This window comes from Lissotriton helveticus, chromosome 3_1 (assembly GCF_964261635.1).
Source record: "Lissotriton helveticus chromosome 3_1, aLisHel1.1, whole genome shotgun sequence".
NCBI lineage: Eukaryota > Metazoa > Chordata > Amphibia > Caudata > Salamandridae > Lissotriton > Lissotriton helveticus.
In genome coordinates, this window is record NC_136061.1 from 974,222,653 (window position 1) to 974,241,625 (window position 18,973).

The 18,973-nt window shown below is 44.4% G+C and overlaps 1 protein-coding gene across 9 annotated transcripts in view; it reads right to left on the reverse strand.

Moving 5' to 3' along the window:
• Nucleotides 1–18,973, reverse strand: part of HDAC4 (histone deacetylase 4) — a 1,367,213-nt gene that overhangs the window by 228,866 nt on the left and 1,119,374 nt on the right. For all 9 annotated transcript variants that reach the window (XM_078681413.1, XM_078681410.1, XM_078681417.1 and 6 more), the window contains one exon: nucleotides 487–542. In XM_078681413.1, the coding sequence (XP_078537539.1) occupies nucleotides 487–542 (56 nt within the window). The remainder of the gene's footprint in view (nucleotides 1–486; nucleotides 543–18,973) is intronic.

The window sequence follows — 18,973 nt, forward strand, 5'->3', positions numbered from 1 at the left end:
AAACCAAGTTTACTCACTATTTTTAATAACCAATTTTATTGTGTTTTTCATCAACTGGGCTGTTTAATCGAGCATCTGGAAACACACGGTTGGAAGATCTGTAAGTTTCAATGACCACGTGGCGGAAAGATACACAGTGAGTGCATGAGCTGGTACCTTAATGCAACTAGGAGGTTTAAGTAAACTGTTTGATTAATTAGGACAGTGGGGTCATCCATATGTGAGGGGTTTGTATGAAAAACACTGTTGGAAGAATAAATAAGATGTTCTTGAGCACATACCCACACTGATTTGTGGATGTGTCTCTGTAAGACTATGTGTTTCATGATCAAAAAAGTGAATTTCAGACTTGACTATTTCAATAGTTGGATACTCACATTACGTTTTGTTTTACTTTTAATCAAATTTCCCATACAGCTATTCAAACACCTCTTTATCAACCCCAAGAGTACAGGAGATATCCACATGAAAAACTCACTCACTTACATGGGTGTACTCTCTTCTGCATGATGACCCGGGGGCCGCACCACAGCAAACCCATTCTAGGAAAGGAATAGACAAACGGATAACTCATGATATCTAGGAGAAAGACATATTGATAACTCAGGGGAACATAATTTACCATATGCTGCATTAACTAAAATGCTTTCAAGCAACAGTGATAAAAAGGTAACATAAGTCTAGTAAATCTTCATGTTTATCTTCCTGTGATCCCTAATCTGAATTTTACCTGAAAGTCCAGGAACCCTTCCATTAGAAAATAATCCACCACATGAAGTCTTTAGACATTTTTGGCAAAAGGACAAATACTAACATGCTCTGCAGAAGCAGCTTTTAAGGTTCATATTTTGTTGAATGTGTTTTACATTTTACACCCAATCTGGAAACGAGCAGGAAGTATGAGTGGATTTCAATTAAGAGTATGATACTTGTGAAGGAAAAAAAACTGCAACATATATTCTTCATCGTGATTGCAGTTTAACATCTAAATTCTTGAATAGATTAACAAAAACAATTAATGTTGGCTGGAGTGACTATTCAGGAGAGAGCAGTCTCCGAACATTATTCCGATACCGTGAGCAAACTGGTCCTGCTAAATGAGAATTGGTAACCTGTACTTGAGGCAGGGCTCTCTCAAAATGAAAATATAATTTATAGCATAGAAAAAATAAATGTTTCTTTACATAAGAAAGTTACAAACATACACAGAAATACCTAAAATCAGTTCTAAAAAAACACAAGCATATGCATGTATACAAGTAAAATAATTTAATTCAGAAATGTATGCAGCAACAATAGGCCAAATCTAAAAATGTAATCAATTTACCAATGAAGTCATAATCAGTCACTCAAAAACAATACGTAATAGCCTGATTGATCAATTTAATATTGGCTTTGACCAATGCCTCTTTTAGATATTTCTGTCTTATTTATAGAAGGGTTGAATATAAACAAATTAGGTATTTGTTCGAGTCACCCTTACATCATCACAATTCACAGCTTTTGGATGATGAGCACTGAGGATGTAATGCGCCCTCATAATGGAATATTGAGATCTAAAATAAACAAAATCTTAAATACTATTTTTTACATACAGGCTGAAATGAAGAGCTTGGATAATTCCGCTTGGGATTACAGTAAGTGTCCAAAATGTAGACTGCATGTTTAGAAGCCAGTAAAAGAAGATCTTTTAATTTACTATTGATCCTGAGGCTATTCTATATTTGTTTGTGTGCTTTAGTCAAGGGATGCATATCAACTTATTGAACAATGACAGGCTATTCTTGATTTTTCCAACCTTTTTAATGTACAGATTCATTAAGGAACCTCTACACTGAATCAATTCCATAACTATCAACCATGCAACAGAATTATCCTAATCCATAGGATAATCACAGAAAAAAACGTACGAGGACGTTGTCCTGGGGTAAGGATAATAGGGTAATCAAAAGCTTAAGGCAGAGTTTGTTGTGGGTTGTAGAAGAGCATAGGATTCTGCATGTTCTGATCCCATTTATATATCTTTCATCTAAACAATCACTTGCTTTATTGTAAAAAAATAACAGCGGCAAATAGATGAGTGTGAATTAAAATGCATTAAATCATTTATCAATGGCGGGCCCTCCATAGATGATACAGAATCTTTTTATGGAGTTCACCACAATGTTTGCTTTCTTTCTCTTATTTAAGATGTGATCTGTCCAGGGTAATTTATTATCCACAGTCAGGTTGCTATCATCATAATTGTCTACTTGATCAATATACCTATCAATTTTCCAACTGGCTTTGTTTTTTAAACCTTCCAAATGTCATAATTTTTGTCATTAGATAAGTTATAGTCTTGATGTTTTTGTAATTGGGATTGCGTTCTTTGGTGTGATCAGTATAAAAGCTTAGTGTCCTCTTTGGGTCCAACAGATGAAGTTGCTCTTCTTCCTAGAGGGATGAGGTCAGGAAAACCATGCTGAAAGAGTAATAGCTTGCCCAACTTGAAATGAAGTGACCATTATCAGTAAAAAGGCAGCTCAGATCCACAACACCAATTTAGCAGTAAAGAATGTACGTAAAAGTGGGTTGAAAAAACAGGAGCCTGCAGTTCGCTCACCAGCCTAGCTGATGTTATGACAATCAGAAAGAGTTTTCAATTCAAGAAGCCTTAATGGACAACTGTGCAGCCACTCAAAAGGGGTGCACATAAAAAACATGAAAACTAAGATCAAGTTTCACTTTGGCATCACAAAGTTTTGGTGATTTAAATAAATATAGCTGATCTGACAACCACACAAAAATTTAACCAACAAATAGCCATTAACAGTGTCCAAAAGAAGTCTTTGCTGGGGCAGGGACAAAAATAACAACATTTCAGCCAACTTGACTTGAAGGGAGCTCATTAGCAGAGTGCCGCATCAAGCCACAAATTTGTCCAGACGATTGGTGCACAGTAATTTTGTGAAGGGATGCCTTGCTGCCAAAAGGACATCAAAAACATTAGGAGGAAGGTCGAAATAGGTCAACTGCCGCTGCTCAATCTCCAGGCATGGAGATGCAAATTGTGCAGACCTAGGTGCAGGGCCTTGCCCTGCTGCTGCGACAGAAGATCCTCCCGAAGTGACAGCTTGATCGGCGGACCTATGCTTATGCCCACAAGATCCAAGTACCACACTCTCCTGGCCCAGTCAGGTACCACCACTAGGCTGGTTTGGACCCTGTCATTCCTGATCATCTTCAGTACTCAGGGCATTGGACTTAGTGGGAATAAAGCAGGAGTCCTGCGCTCCACTCTAGACAGAAGGCGTTTGTCCCCATTGACATAAGACATCCTGTGCCACCTTCGGGGGCAACTGCCATTTGTGATCTGCGAAGCGTCAATGGAGGAGTTCATCCACCTCGGCATTTAGAGATCCCTCCCAGGTGGTTCACCACCAAAGAAATTCCCTGGCGATCGAGGCACTTCCAGAAGTGCAGAATTTCCGCAACAGAGCTCAAGGACCCCACCCAGCCCTGCTTATTGCAGTACCACATGGTGCTGTCCATGAGCACCTGCACGAGGCTTCCTCTGGCGATAAGTACGACTTGGGCAAGCCTCTTGAATTGGTCCTTCCACAGAAAGGCGTTGACAGAGCGAAGTTCTAAAATAGGACAAAGACCTCCACTTCTTTGTGGGCACCGGGAAGTAACCGGTATAACAGCCGAGTTCTATGGCTGGAACTCTTTCCATGCCACTTTGGTCAAACAGGACTGCACTTTCTGCTGCAAGAATAACAGGTGGGCCCCTGTCAGTAGTACTGATGGAGGAGGAAGGGGCAGCAGGTAGAAAAAAAAGGGACAGCGTAACCTAGATATTCAACTGCAGGACTCACTTGTCTGAAGTGATGGCCTGTCACCTTTGGAGGAAATATCAGATCCTTCCTCCAACAGGATGGCAGTGTGCCAACATGTACACACTAAAGCGGTTTTATGGATCCGGATACTGGGGACTGAGTTGCTTGTTGCCCCTGGTGTCCTTCGTGTTTGTCTACGGGAGCCGCGGCCTCGGCTATAAAAGGGCTGAAATGCTTACTTAGATGATGGAGTGATGTGGATTTAGCAAAACTGAATACCCTGACTGTAGCCGCAGAGAGGGTGACATTTTTGGAGGAACTGACTGGTGGGGGAGAAAGATTCAAGAAAAATGCTGTGGCCCTGCTCTCCTTAAAATGTTCTTGGGTTGAATCTGCTTTTTTCCTAACATCTTCTGCCTTTTGCATAATGACTGAAGGAGGCGCTTTCCTCTGCAATAGGATAAGGTGGGACACAAAGCCAGTATCTGAATAGATAGCCAGATCACTGGCGCCTTGCAGTTCCTCATCATACTGTGGGATATAATCAACCCTTCCTCATAACTGTTATTGTCCGAGTTAGAACTGAAAGGATGGTGTAAAGTTTGAGCCCTACCCCGGGGGTAAGGACAAAGTGTCTGAGGGAGGGGTGGTCTGTTGGTTGCATTTCGGTGAGATCGGGACTTGGCTGGTTTGAGGTCATGGTGAATTCTCCTTGGAGTCTGATAGCACAATGGGCTGCAGATTCTTCAGTGACGTTGATGCAAAGGGAAATGGCGTGGGGAGCAGTGCTGGAACCGAAGTTGGAGCGGAACCTGATGCTGGTTGAAAGGGCACAGACAGCCAACATTCAGCATCATGGGAACCATCAACTCCGGGGCATCTACAGACCGCAGCCCTCCCTGTTTCTAGAACATGGACACCATCTGTATCAGCGAAGTCCTCACCTGCATCATGAACACTTCCATCCCTTCCAAGACATTCCTGGTTAGCTGGAAACATGTGATGGTCAATGCACTGCTAAAGAGACTCTTGGAAGATACCGGCGCAACTAATTACTGCCCATTCTAACTTCTACCCTATTATTATTGGTGAGCTTATAAAGCGCAGTGGTTACTCCAACCGGAGTGTCCCCGTGCTAGGACATAGCTGAACGCCAACAACCCTCCCGAACTGCCACCGAAAACGCGGGCATCCAAACCAGCTGACACCTTACCACTACATTCCTCCCCAGGGAAAACGGAAGAGCCATGTTTTCAAATTCTTACAAAACAGACTCTGATCAGTTGTCCTAAGATCCACTGGAAGCTCATTCCAGGCCTTAGCTGCCACTAAGCCAAAAGATCTTCCGCCCAACCGTGCCTTACGCACCCCAGGCACAATCACTCTTGCACTACCCAATGATTTCGAATTACGAGCAGGCTGGTGAGCTGTCAGGAGAGGCCATAAAAAGTACAGTCACCTCTCCCCCAGGATCCTGTGACTCAGGCATAGAGCCTTAAAGGTAACTCTAGCCCGAATAGGGAGCCAATGCAGTACATTAAAGGCTTCTCCCACCGATGCCCTCCTAGGTACATTCAGGATGAGCCGACTGCGACAATTTGGACTTTCTGCAGGATGTTCAGATATTTGTCCGTTACCCCCATATACAGGACATTGCAGCAATCAAGGCGAGATGTAACCAACGCCTGTACAATCGACCTTTTAGCATTTAGGGGGAGAAAGTCGAAGATCTTACGTATCATCCTCAAAATGCCAAAACACGTCCCAGCCACAGCTGATATTTGCGAGGAGAAGGACAGACCATTGTCGAACCACACTCCCAAATTTTTCAATTTGGCTTTCGGCACTGGACTAGTTCCCAGTGTTTCGGGCCACCAGTGCTGTGACCACAGAGAGAACTGGTTTCCAACCACCATCACTCTCTGTCTTCCCTGCGTTTAGCTGGAGACAGCTCGGACTGGGTATCATGTTGTGGAAAAGTAAATTTTGCCATGTTCTGTGTCCCTACGCCTCATCCATCATATGTTATGTGTGCATGATCAATATGCATATGTTATTCCCCATTTCTGATTAAAGACGCAATTACAGTTGTGTCCACCTCTAGTATGTTAGTTTCCAGTCCTCGTGAATACTACGAATATCAGGCCTATGTAAGAAATGTTGCCACGTTTCTCAGTGTGCACGTTATTCAATTATAAAGTCCCCGTTTCCAGGCCTCAAAAGGGCCCGGATCACAGATTCAGCTCCTGTCTCCTGAAAGCCTCGCTGAGGAGCGATACAGCCCCCACCTGTATCCTCGACCCTTCACTTACTTCCTGCCTTGCAGTGCCCGGTGCACCCCGGCTCTGCCTCTGAGTCTGCCAAAAGTATGTTATAGTTCCAGTTATCAGTTCAGTCCTCCTCTTCTGCATTCCTAAGCTACTGAACTGCATCAATAGTTTCCGTCATTGTCTAGCCTTCTCGTCTCCATGTTAGAGAAATACTGTATTTAATGGTCATTTAGTATTCTTCATCACGCACTACATGTAGAATAATGCATGGTCCAGTCTTAGAATCAAGTTAGCTTTTCCCCTCATGACTTCTAGTTTATATCAACATGTTCCCTAAACATTAGATACCAGATAGGGTTTAGGTACATGTCGCTCCGACCCTCCAGACTTTAGTCTCTGCTCCTAGCACAGAGTTCGTAGCCCCCAGCTTCTCCTAGTAACACGTCATTGCCAGTTTTCGCGCACCATTAGGTTAGAGGTCCCGGCTCCTTAGGTAGCCCCCTCCAAAGTTTCCGCCCATTCATGACATATTCTGTTACGTTTTGCATCACATGTCTATGTATACTCCCAGTTACACCTCTTATTTTTCTTATCTCTCGCGACTGCTACGCGTCACGCCTTCTACTCCACCTACTGTTACGCCTACTGCAATGTAATGCTATGTGTTTGCGCTATGTATATAAGTCAATGTTTTGTTATTAAATGTTAGCGCGCTCATCCCAGACCTAGCCCCAGCAGCTGCTGGGCCTCTTTTCCCCTGCTGGGCCCCAGTTGTCCTGCTGGGCCCTGTCATTCTGTTCCTATGCAGGTTGTCCTGATCCTGTCCTTATGCTGTAATAAACCTGCAGAAACTCCTACTACCTCGAATCTTGACTCTTATTTATTGAGCTATCTGTTATGCTATAAGTCTAGTCAAAAATAGGGTATTATTTATTTATTTACCACATAATGGCGCCCGAACAGGGACTTGCCCTTTCCCCACGCGTCGGTGAAGCCACGCCGACCCCCTGACCCTCTGCAGTCGTGACGGAACCATACTGGCCAAGTGCAGATATTTCTGCTTCAAGTATCCCTCAGGCCCACGGAGGAGACGGAGGAGGCGGTCCAGCATCCGAACGAGACGGTGGAGGAACGCGGCGAGTCCCGACCAGAGCCCAAGCCGAGAGTCCAAGGTCCGAGGTATCCGGAGGCCCACCCGTAACTGAAGTCCGAAGTCCGAAGTCCGAAGTTCGTCGTCGTAGTCCAGTCCCGTCCGAGGCCTTCCGTTCCGTGCTGCCCGGTGAGTACCATTGCTGGGGTAGTGTCTAGACAGGGTCAGTCTAAATTGACTCCTGGTCCGTGGGTTGGTGGTACCCAAGCCCACAAACGAAGTGTTCACCTAGGTGGATACGGGTCTTGATGCGTTCCTTTATGGGACCGGTATGTTCCGTACTGTTACAGCAGTGCATCCAGTAACTCTAGTCTGTTCCGTTCTCGAGAATTCTGTTCTGTTTCTGTTTTCAGTATTTTCAGGTAGTATTCTGTTCGAACTGTTATGATATGATATTGTTTAATGTATTTCCAATGTCGTGGTATGCCTGAATTGTTTTCCCAATTGTTATTGTTTTTCGTGTATTGTATTGTGTTCCGATTCAAGTTTAGAATGCCGCTCTTTTCCAAGTTACGTCAGTTAAAAACTAGAAAGGGTCTGCTGGAAGCAGCAGTTCCTGTTCCGCCTAGGGACAGTCCAGGTCACTTTATGTATCAGAAACATGGCATAAGCGCCATATTGTATCTAGATTTATGGGTAGAGTATACCAAACAGTTAGAAGAAAAGTATAGATGGCCCGTATCGGGTACATGGGATGCCGAATGTATCATGCGAGTAGAAGAAGCATTATGGAAAAAGAAAGCCAGACAGTCACAGAAAGATGCCATCGAGTTATGGCGTAAGGAAGCGCATAGAAGAACGGAAAAGGAAGTCAGAAAGTCAGAGTTAAGTAGAGAATCCCAAGAACGAGCCCAAGAAAGAGAATTAATCGAGATAGGTGAACAAGTCAAAGCCGAACAGTCAGACAGACAGAGGCATGCCCTTATTAAGGGTATGTATCCTCTCCTTGCCGAAGGCTTGCCAAAAGCGACCCCAGAGGCACCCAGTAATTTCCCGCCACCATTAGTTCCGACCAAGCTACGTCACCAACCGACCGCAGCTGATATTTTTATTTCGTCCTATTTGGACGACACAGTTCCAGAATATGCCAATCCTGTTCGCGCTCCGCCTGTCCCTGTAAATCAGGCACTTCCCGTTCCTCCAGACACCGGAGTACCTGTTACGGTACCCCCGGGTCAGCCTGCCATACAAGTTCAGCCCACGTTACAATTACCGACCCTGCAAGCACGAAGAATGTCAGTCGACGATTCTAGTATAGGGGCCGCAGGAGGAGGTCCTCCTCAAACCCCACCGCCACACAAGCGTTTATCAGCACTCGAATTACATGCTCAAGCATCACAGCGTACTCCTAAAAGTAATAAGTCTGTTACAGAAATCAGGCAAGCCCTTGCCGAATGTGTCTATGACACAGTCCCAGGCGAGTATAATATGGTTTTATATTCCGTACGCGTAAGAAGGGTGACCGAGTATCTAGTCACCTTACCAAATATGAAAGAAGATCTAGACAGAATATATCGTTTCATCCGTACAGGGGATGATCCAGAAAGCATTGGCGAAATTATGTCTCAAAGGAAAGCCGAGATTCAGCTCATGATATTAAAGTTCCTGATCAATTGTTTAATAAGAGAACAAGATTACCCGTCTAAAGATCCCGCCGAAATGAGAATTCTAACAAGGTGGAGTGATAATATAGCCGAGGGTAAGCACAAGACCATTAGTGCCATGGAAAGTATGTACAAGAAAATTCGTAAAGAAATAATAAGGTTACACGAACAGCGTAAAGCAGCACAAGTAAGCGAGAAAGAAAGTATCTCTGATCCTGAAGAGGAAGACGAGAATCCCGCCAGAATAGCGTATGTAGGAAAATCCAGATTTCCAGATCGCCATTTACGTCCAGAACCTAAGTCTATTTTTCATCATCCAGCACCAGAACAAGGTTCTTTAGAACAAGTATTTCAAGCTACCGATCACATCCTGAAATCACGAGTCGGTTACAGTGAACTAAGTACCATGCATGAACAAGAACTAGCCCGATCAACAGTCCGATGGATTACTGATTCTACCACTTTTCCAGACGAAATAGTGGCACAAATGTTTCTGAAACTGCCCCCAGCCGAGCAACGACTGGTGGGTATGTATATGATCCAGCACCTCATTACTCAGTATGAGGGTCAACATTCTGATCCAGGCCCGTTACATGATATCCTGAACGAGTTACTCCAGTACAGATGGAGAGGTCTAGGTACCGATTTAATTAGTGTCATTCTAGAACAGCGCCACAAGTATAGAACGTTCCTGAACCCGCATTTTGTTCATGTCTCACCCCCAGAAAGTAAACCATTCTACATAGACAGACAGAATCCGCTACGAGAAGTCCACCCAGTCCAAGGGGCGGGTGGCGTAATGCAACGAGTGTTTGTATACACTCCAATATCAAAGATGGAGCTTCTTGAAATGAAGAAATTAATCCCCTGTCATGACAAAGATCCAGCGGGGTTCCATAGAGAATTAAAAGACATGCTCCGTATGGGAGAATACACTTACCCAGATATCATTAAAATGTTAAAGGTCCTGCTACCCGCAGGGGTGTATGAAAAGTTAAAGGAAAAAGAATGGGAGGTGGGAGAGAAAAAGATCGATTGGGCAGCTCTAGAAGCTGAAGACAAGGCACGAGTACCAGGTACCGGTCTTGGAGATAAATGTAAAGAATTACCAGAGTTATTGATTCAAGTTTTACCCAGATTATTGACAACTAGGAAAGAAGACTGGGATGCAATCTCAGCCTGTAAACAGAAACAAGAAGAGGATATTAGTGATTTTTATTCTAGATTTGAGAAATGTTTCAGTATTAACAGTGGTCTCAAGACAAGTAGTGAGTCATACCCTCATCTTTTCGTTACCAAATTAGTCGAGAATTCAAGTCCACAAATTAAAAACCGAGTTTTGAAAGTCGAAAGCACCTGGCAAGCAAATACTCCGTCCCAGATGCTCCAGATGCTTCAGTATCACCAGAATAGAATTAGAGAAGAGTAAGAACACGAAAGAAAACGTATGAAAGACACGAAAATGAAAGTGCTAGTTGCACAATCTATTCCTCAAGACAGTCAGAAGAGAGGTCCGAATCAAGCCAGTCACCCTGCAGCTCCCGTTAAAGGGAACTGCAATTATTGTAAACAGCCAGGTCATTTTATAAACGAGTGTGCAGTTCTGAAACACAACATAGCTACTGGTAAGACTAAAGAAAGACCACGTCCGCCGAGACAAGAACAAGTTTCACAGACTCCTCAGTCACAGAATGCACAACAGACAGTTTCCGCACCGCAGCCTATCGCTGCAACACAGCATGTTACACAGCAGATGTACCAGTATGCACAGTCCGAGTATCCAGAGTATCAGTCATATTCATGAAACAGCCTAGAGAGGGAGGTAGGCTTGCCTCTCATCGAGATACCTGTAGACCAAGAAGGTCCCTATGTTCATAGTCAAGTATTAGGGAAAGACAGAAAGTTTTTGATCGATACAGGGGCAAGTAGGACCACAATTAGTCACGCCGAAGTTCCAGGGGCTCCGCTCTCAGGCTCAAGAAATGTTTCCCTTGGATTTTCAGGAAAACCCATAGTTAATGAAATATCTAAGCCAGTTACTCTAGAAGTAGGTCCATTGTCCCGTACTACTGATCTGTTACTTACTAAGTCATGTCCAGAAAATCTATTAGGTATTAAGACACTGAAAGAGTTAGGTGCAGTTATTTGCTGTTCCCCAGAGGGAATACGTCTGTTCCTACGTGACTTCAAGGGTCACTATGTATTACGAGATTTCGATTCAAGATTGTCTAATGTTCCGCAGCATTTATGGGCGCAAGGTCCAACTGATGTAGGTTACATGCAAATCACACCCTATCGTGTGACTCTCAAACCAGGTGTAGTGTTACCACGAATCAGGCAGTACAGATTGCCACCTGAGGCTGTAGCAGCCTTATCCAAAATTATTGACGAGCTCATGGCTCAAGGAGTAGTTGTAGAAACTGACTCCAATGTATGCAATTCTCCGATCATTCCAGTCATGAAACGTACTGATCCGAATGCACCCCCAGTATATCGATTAGTGATTGATTTACGAGAGCTTAATAAATGTATTATTCCTCAGTACCCAGTTGTCCCAGACATTTCTTCCCTGTTAACAGCCATTGATTCCGAAGCCATGTTTTTCACTGTTATTGACCTCAAGAATGCATTTTTTAGTGTTCCAATTCATCCAGACAGCCAGTTTCTTTTCGGATTTTGTTTAAATGGAAGGAGCTATATGTTTACACGCGCTCCTCAAGGTTTCACAGAAAGCCCTAGTATTTACAGTCAAGCACTCAAGAGACAACTAGACAACATTCACATGCCAACTGACACTGCCCTGCTCCAGTATGTCGATGATCTACTGATCACAGCCCGTTCTGAACGTGCTTGCGAGCGAGCATCACTTACAGTTCTGTATTTTCTAGCCGAGATGGGGCACAAGGTGTCACCTTCGAAGCTTCAATTCTGTGTCCAGCAAGTGGTATACTTAGGACACTTGCTGTCCAAGAGGGGTAGGCAGTTGACACCCGACCGTATCCAGTTAATAGCGAGTCTTCCCCAGCCCAGAACCCAGAAGGAGGTACGTGCCTTTATCGGCCTTACTTCTTATTGTAGACAATGGATTCCCCAGTATGCATTCCTAGCCAAGCCACTGATACAGTTAACGACACAGGAGGCAGCCGTATCGACTGTCCTCCCTTGGACATCTGACCATACACTTAGTTTTAACGAGTTAAAGAAAGCCCTATGTCAAGCTCCAGCTCTAGCTACACCGAACTACAGTAAGCCTTTTACACTTTTCGTTACTGAACGCGAAGGTACAGCATTATCTGTCCTCACACAAGATCAAGCAGGTCAATACAAGCCCTGTGCTTATTTTTCGAGCACATTAGATCCAGTCGCCCAGGCGTTGCCTGCGTGCCTCAAGTCAGTTGCAGCCACAGCACTAGCTATCAGACAAAGTGATTCTATAGTTTTAGGACATTCCTTGACAGTACAAGTTCCACATTCAGTAGAAGTTCTTTTAAACCGAACACAAACTCAGCACTTGACAATTGCACGTTTAACAGGTTATGAATTGACACTGTTCCAGCCACACATAGGAATTAGACGCTGCAACGTCCTGAATCCTGCTACACTGTTACCATCAGTTAGTTCAAATCCAGACACACATGATTGTGTGGAAGTAGTTAACATTACGACAAAGCCAAGACAAGACCTGACAGACATTCCGTTACCAGATCCTGACCTGACACTTTATGTGGATGGTTCATGTATGAGAACTAGTACAGGAGAACTAGTCGCCGCGTATGCAGTGACTACTGACACTGAAGTTATTGAAACACACCGTATTGATACCCTGTCCGCTCAAGCAGCAGAGCTAGTCGCTCTGACACAAGCCTGTATACATGCCAAGAACCTGAAGGTTAATGTTTACACAGATTCACGTTACGCATTCGGAGTTGTACACGACTTCGGAGTGCTCTGGCAGGAGAGAGGTTTTATGACTTCTCATGGAACCAAGATTCAGCATGGTCTCCTTATTCAAGCCCTGTTAGATGCCATACATTTACCGACATCTATTGCTATCATGAAGTGCAAAGCACATACGAAAGTTACTGACATTATTTCCCAAGGTAATGATTTAGCAGACCGCACAGCCAAGCTTACAGCACAGACTCCAGACATTCCAGTTAATCAGACACAGACACATACTCCAGATCCGATTACATGCATGACAGTTAAGGACCCTACTCAAGATGTCATAGATATCCAGTCACATGCTACTCCTGATGAAATCAAGAAATGGTCTGTACAAGGAGGGGTCCAGACAGATCAAGGATGGTTAACGAAGGGTAGAGCCACATGGTTTCTCCCCGATTCTATGGTTCAAGTCATTATCAATACCGCACATAGTCCAGCACATTTAGGAGAAAAAGCTATGTTAGACAGTATCCAGAACATTTGGTTCAACAAGCATTTACGAGCTGCAGCCAAGCAGAAAGTCCGTACCTGTATGATATGTTGCCAGTTTAATCCAGGTAAAAGTGTCCCGGTGGAACAAGGTGGTTTCCAGCCCCCTGACCACCCTTTTGAGGTCCTCCAGATGGATTATATTCAAATGGAGCGATGTCGAGGTTTCAAGTATGTTCTTGTAGTTGTATGCGCCTTGTCCAGATGGACAGAAGCATATCCAGTCCCAGATTACACAGCCGCGACCACTGCCAAGCAGTTGGTTCGTGAATTCTTCCCTAGATATGGACTCCCTAGAGTCGTATATTCTGATAACGGCCAGCCATTCTCATCTGAACTCATGAAACACGTTTCCCTGTTGTTAGGGTACCAGTGGAAGTTCCATTGTGTACGCCATCCAGAAGCAGCTGGACTAGTCGAAAGGCATAATCAGACTCTGAAAATCCGTATAGCAAAAGTCTGTAAAGACAAGGGTGTAGACTGGTTAGTAGCTTTGCCAGTCGCTCTGTTTTACATGCGCATGGTCGCACATTCCAGATCAGGTCTGTCCCCGTATGAGGTCGTTTTCGGCCGCCCCCCTAATATGTGGGGTACTCCTAGACCCCGAAGTATTACCGATGTTTCATGTAATATGCTGACAGATTACCTAGCTTCCTTGATGTCTGCCCTCAACTCATGTCGTTCACAGGTTGCCGCCGCATTTCCAGACAATACCGAGGTGGCACCGCACGAGATCGTTCCAGGCTCCCTAGTGATGATCAGAAATTTCGACAGATCAAGTCCGCTGGAACCACGTTGGAAGGAGCCACGTCAGGTCCTCTTGACCACCCGAACTGCCGTCAGGTTGGAAGGCAGGAAGGGGTGGGTCCACCTTTCTCATGTAAAACTTTTCAAAGGATCGAAACCAGTCTTCAAAAACATTTCCAAGAACATTTCCCAGGATTCGAAGGATTGCCAGAACATTGTTTTAAAGGACTGTCCCGCACAAGACATTATTACAACCCCTCCCTTGTTAGAGAAAACTCCGCAACAAGAGTATAAGTTAAAGCTCAGGTCTAATAAGTCAGCCAGTTTGATTGTATAAGTCCTCCCCTAGGTGAAACGGTTAGACTGTTTCTGACATGTATAAAATGGACCCCCATAGTGAGAGAGTCAGTCAAAGCTCAATCAAATGTATCGTTTTTCTGAGTTTCATATTATTTCTCAGCATAATGATTTCCTGCACCAGCTATGCTTTCTATCTGTGTTTTTCAGTTCCTCATGTAAATATGTCTGCTCATGCTACAGTAGAGCACACGTTTAGTGATCTGCCTCCTCACGAATATGCATACCGCCTCGCCATGCGTAATAACACATTTATCCGTATGTTACATTATTCACACCAGACCAGCAATGCCACTAATTGTTGGGTGTGTGGTCGACTCCCCCCTTTTCAGACACCGAAGGGAGTTCTGCCACTCTTTCCTTATCCATTCTCACACAATGGTTCGTGTGGAGCATGGTCCACGTTAACGTCATCCTCAACAGATATGTCTTTTCTTAACAGTACATGTTTCCCAGACAAGCAAGGTCTCCCCCACAGAACAGGTTTAGATTTAGAAAATGAAGTATATAATTTAGGAAATTATTCGTCGAATTTCATGGTTCTGAATGTTCAGTCTGATACTACTCCAGACTCACCCGCTATTTCAGTACTACCAGTCAAAGGCGAATTATGTGTCCGTAGTTATGGTTCTGTATATATAGGTCATAGTGAATGTACTACTGTTATCCAGTATAGTGACAGTGGGAAATCTATTTTCAAAGCTTCACGTCATTCTTATTTTATTTGTGGTCAAACTGCATATGTCCGTCTGCCCCTCGATTGGGAGGGAACCTGTTACATTGCTTTCCTACTGCCACCTGTTTTTCTAGCCCCACCTGACTATCATAGGAATTCTTTCTTAGTACACACTAGACACAAGAGAAATCTCCCGATTGTCGATTATACTGAAACTGCCGCAGAGCAATTCATTGATATTGATAAAGGTGTTTTCCCTTATTTAGGTACAGTTGTAAATAGTAAGCTTATTCGTAGGTTAACAAGAACCCTTGAAGCAGTAGTAGATGAGACTGCCTCCGCTCTAGGTAACTTAACTGAAGAGCAATCCTTTATGAGAATTGTCGTTTTACAGAATCGTCTCGTCCTTGACGTCATACTGGCCGATAGGGGCGGGGCCTGTAGAATTCTCGGATCCAGTTGTTGTATTTTCATTCCTAATAACGCGCCGTCTGTTTATTCAGCTATAACCAGACTCCATAAAATTGCCCATCTGTTACACCAAGATCTAGGCACCTGGACATGGTCCGGTTGGTTCTGGAATATAATTTCCGCATGGGGTTGGAAAGTCCTGTCCTTTTTAGGTATTGCAGTAGCGATCATATTTAGCTGCTGCCTCTGTATACAATGTGGCCCTGCGATTTGCAGCATGTGTGCTACCTCTTGTATTCCCAGTCCCAATCCCCGTTCTAAATCCCGTTCCAAGACAATTCGAGACGAGCAAATGGTACTGTATGAAATGATAGACGGTATCATGAATATTGATGTTTCCTGATGGAAACGTAGTGACAAGGAGGGAATGTGGAAAAGTAAATTTTGCCATGTTCTGTGTCCCTACGCCTCATCCATCATATGTTATGTGTGCATGATCAATATGCATATGTTATTCCCCATTTCTGATTAAAGACGCAATTACAGTTGTGTCCACCTCTAGTATGTTAGTTTCCAGTCCTCGTGAATACTACGAATATCAGGCCTATGTAAGAAATGTTGCCACGTTTCTCAGTGTGCACGTTATTCAATTATAAAGTCCCCGTTTCCAGGCCTCAAAAGGGCCCGGATCACAGATTCAGCTCCTGTCTCCTGAAAGCCTCGCTGAGGAGCGATACAGCCCCCACCTGTATCCTCGACCCTTCACTTACTTCCTGCCTTGCAGTGCCCGGTGCACCCCGGCTCTGCCTCTGAGTCTGCCAAAAGTATGTTATAGTTCCAGTTATCAGTTCAGTCCTCCTCTTCTGCATTCCTAAGCTACTGAACTGCATCAATAGTTTCCGTCATTGTCTAGCCTTCTCGTCTCCATGTTAGAGAAATACTGTATTTAATGGTCATTTAGTATTCTTCATCACGCACTACATGTAGAATAATGCATGGTCCAGTCTTAGAATCAAGTTAGCTTTTCCCCTCATGACTTCTAGTTTATATCAACATGTTCCCTAAACATTAGATACCAGATAGGGTTTAGGTACATGTCGCTCCGACCCTCCAGACTTTAGTCTCTGCTCCTAGCACAGAGTTCGTAGCCCCCAGCTTCTCCTAGTAACACGTCATTGCCAGTTTTCGCGCACCATTAGGTTAGAGGTCCCGGCTCCTTAGGTAGCCCCCTCCAAAGTTTCCGCCCATTCATGACATATTCTGTTACGTTTTGCATCACATGTCTATGTATACTCCCAGTTACACCTCTTATTTTTCTTATCTCTCGCGACTGCTACGCGTCACGCCTTCTACTCCACCTACTGTTACGCCTACTGCAATGTAATGCTATGTGTTTGCGCTATGTATATAAGTCAATGTTTTGTTATTAAATGTTAGCGCGCTCATCCCAGACCTAGCCCCAGCAGCTGCTGGGCCTCTTTTCCCCTGCTGGGCCCCAGTTGTCCTGCTGGGCCCTGTCATTCTGTTCCTATGCAGGTTGTCCTGATCCTGTCCTTATGCTGTAATAAACCTGCAGAAACTCCTACTACCTCGAATCTTGACTCTTATTTATTGAGCTATCTGTTATGCTATAAGTCTAGTCAAAAATAGGGTATTATTTATTTATTTACCACAATGTAGAACCCGCCTTTCTTCCAAAAACTTAGAGAGACGGCCACTCAGATGTTTCTCTGCAATTTTAGCCACATAGGGAAGAAGAGATATTGGCCTTAGATTTTCAGGAAGAGCAGGGTCCAATGAGGGTTTTTCAACAGAGGGACCACCATTGCATGTTTCCAGTTGCCAGGGACCCGACCAGCTCTAAATGATAGGTTCAATAACGAGGTGAAGACAGGAGCAATACTTTTCTTTCTCAGTAGCAGAAATTTAGGAGGGATCGGGTCTAAAGGTGACCCAGATTTTACCACCCCCATCAGCCTGGTAACCTCTGTCCCCACCAAAGGACGGAGGGTAAACATATCCTCAGGCCCTGAAATATCCAAGCCAGTTGCGCGAGCACAACTCAGACTGCTTTCTGGAAAAGTGGCATAGATCTTAACAATCTTATTAGTGAAACAGTCAGCAACTTTATTACAGTAGTCCGTAGAGGCAGGAAGCGCAGCTGTCACTCTTTCCAAAGAGGCCAGTTGTTTCACTACCTGAAAGATGGCCTTCGTTGAATTTTTAGCTAGATCAATTTGCCCAGAGTAGTATTCCCTACGCACTCTCCAAATCTGACGATGGTAAAGCTTTAAAGCCTCCAGATATTTCTTTCTATTCTCATCCCTGTAGCTCTTCCTCCATTGGCGCTCAAGATGCTTACAACTAGATTTCATTTGCGCCAAATCTGCCGAAAACCACTTCGCAGAGACAGAGGTGCGCCCACTTTTGCATTGTTTTAACGGAACCAGGGAGTTAACTGCCTCCAGCTAGATATTAAATTATCGGCATTCAGGATATTGTCCCCCACCTCATGGAGGCTGCCCACCAGTGCTCCTTCAAAGTCATCCTGAGTTAATGCCGCCCATTTCCGAACCAATGTCGGTTTTGAGCAGCTACCAAGGAAGGCCTGACCTGGCATCAATAAGCTAAAAGATGACAAATAGTGGTCTGACCAAGCTACAGGAATTGGCAATGAGGCAGCTGTCCCTGTACAGTGGTAAAAATATTATCTAATGTGTGACCTTTGTTATGAGTGGCAGAATGGACCAATTGATTCAGGCCCAAGGCCTTGAAGACCAACTAAAAACTCAGCTGATTCTTTACAGCCTTTGTCTTCCAGATGCAAGTTAAAATCCCGTAATAGGAGAAAATTAGAGTAGGGGAGGACATATGAAGGGAGAGTTTCCAAAAGTTCATCAATAAAGATTATCCCTGGACCAGGGGGTCTATACATGAGTAGTCCAGACACTGATCGTGTGCTAGTGATATTCAAACTAAAAAATGCCGCTCCACAGCTAAAAAAACGCAAGTTTCTCCAATTTAAGCTGGAGATCTCTCCTACAAAATGCAACAATGCCGCCCCCCTTCCGGCCGATCATGTCCACCCTCAAAATCGCATACCCTTCAGGTACGGCCTCTATGATATCAGGGCCGGATGCCTCGTTAAGCCAGGTTTCAACCAAGAATAATATAGCTGGTTCATGGTCTCTATGAAGATCAGTGATTTCTAACCTATGTTTGTTGAGCGAGCTGCAATTCAAGGAGAGACAGTACAGAGAGGTGCAGGTTGTTCTAGGCACATCCCTTTTATCCCTTGCTTCCTCATCCGGTGTCAGACGGAAGCCACAGTGCTCACAATCACTTTGCCCATCCAACGCCCGCAGGGAGTGTAAGCAGGTAGTATCTACCCCTCATCTGAGGGCCCGAAGTTCTTCAGCGGTGAACACTCTCCTGGTTATCGTAGGGGAAGCAGGGGTCCTGGCACTAGGCGCCATCCAGGCGCGGATGGGCGCAGACGG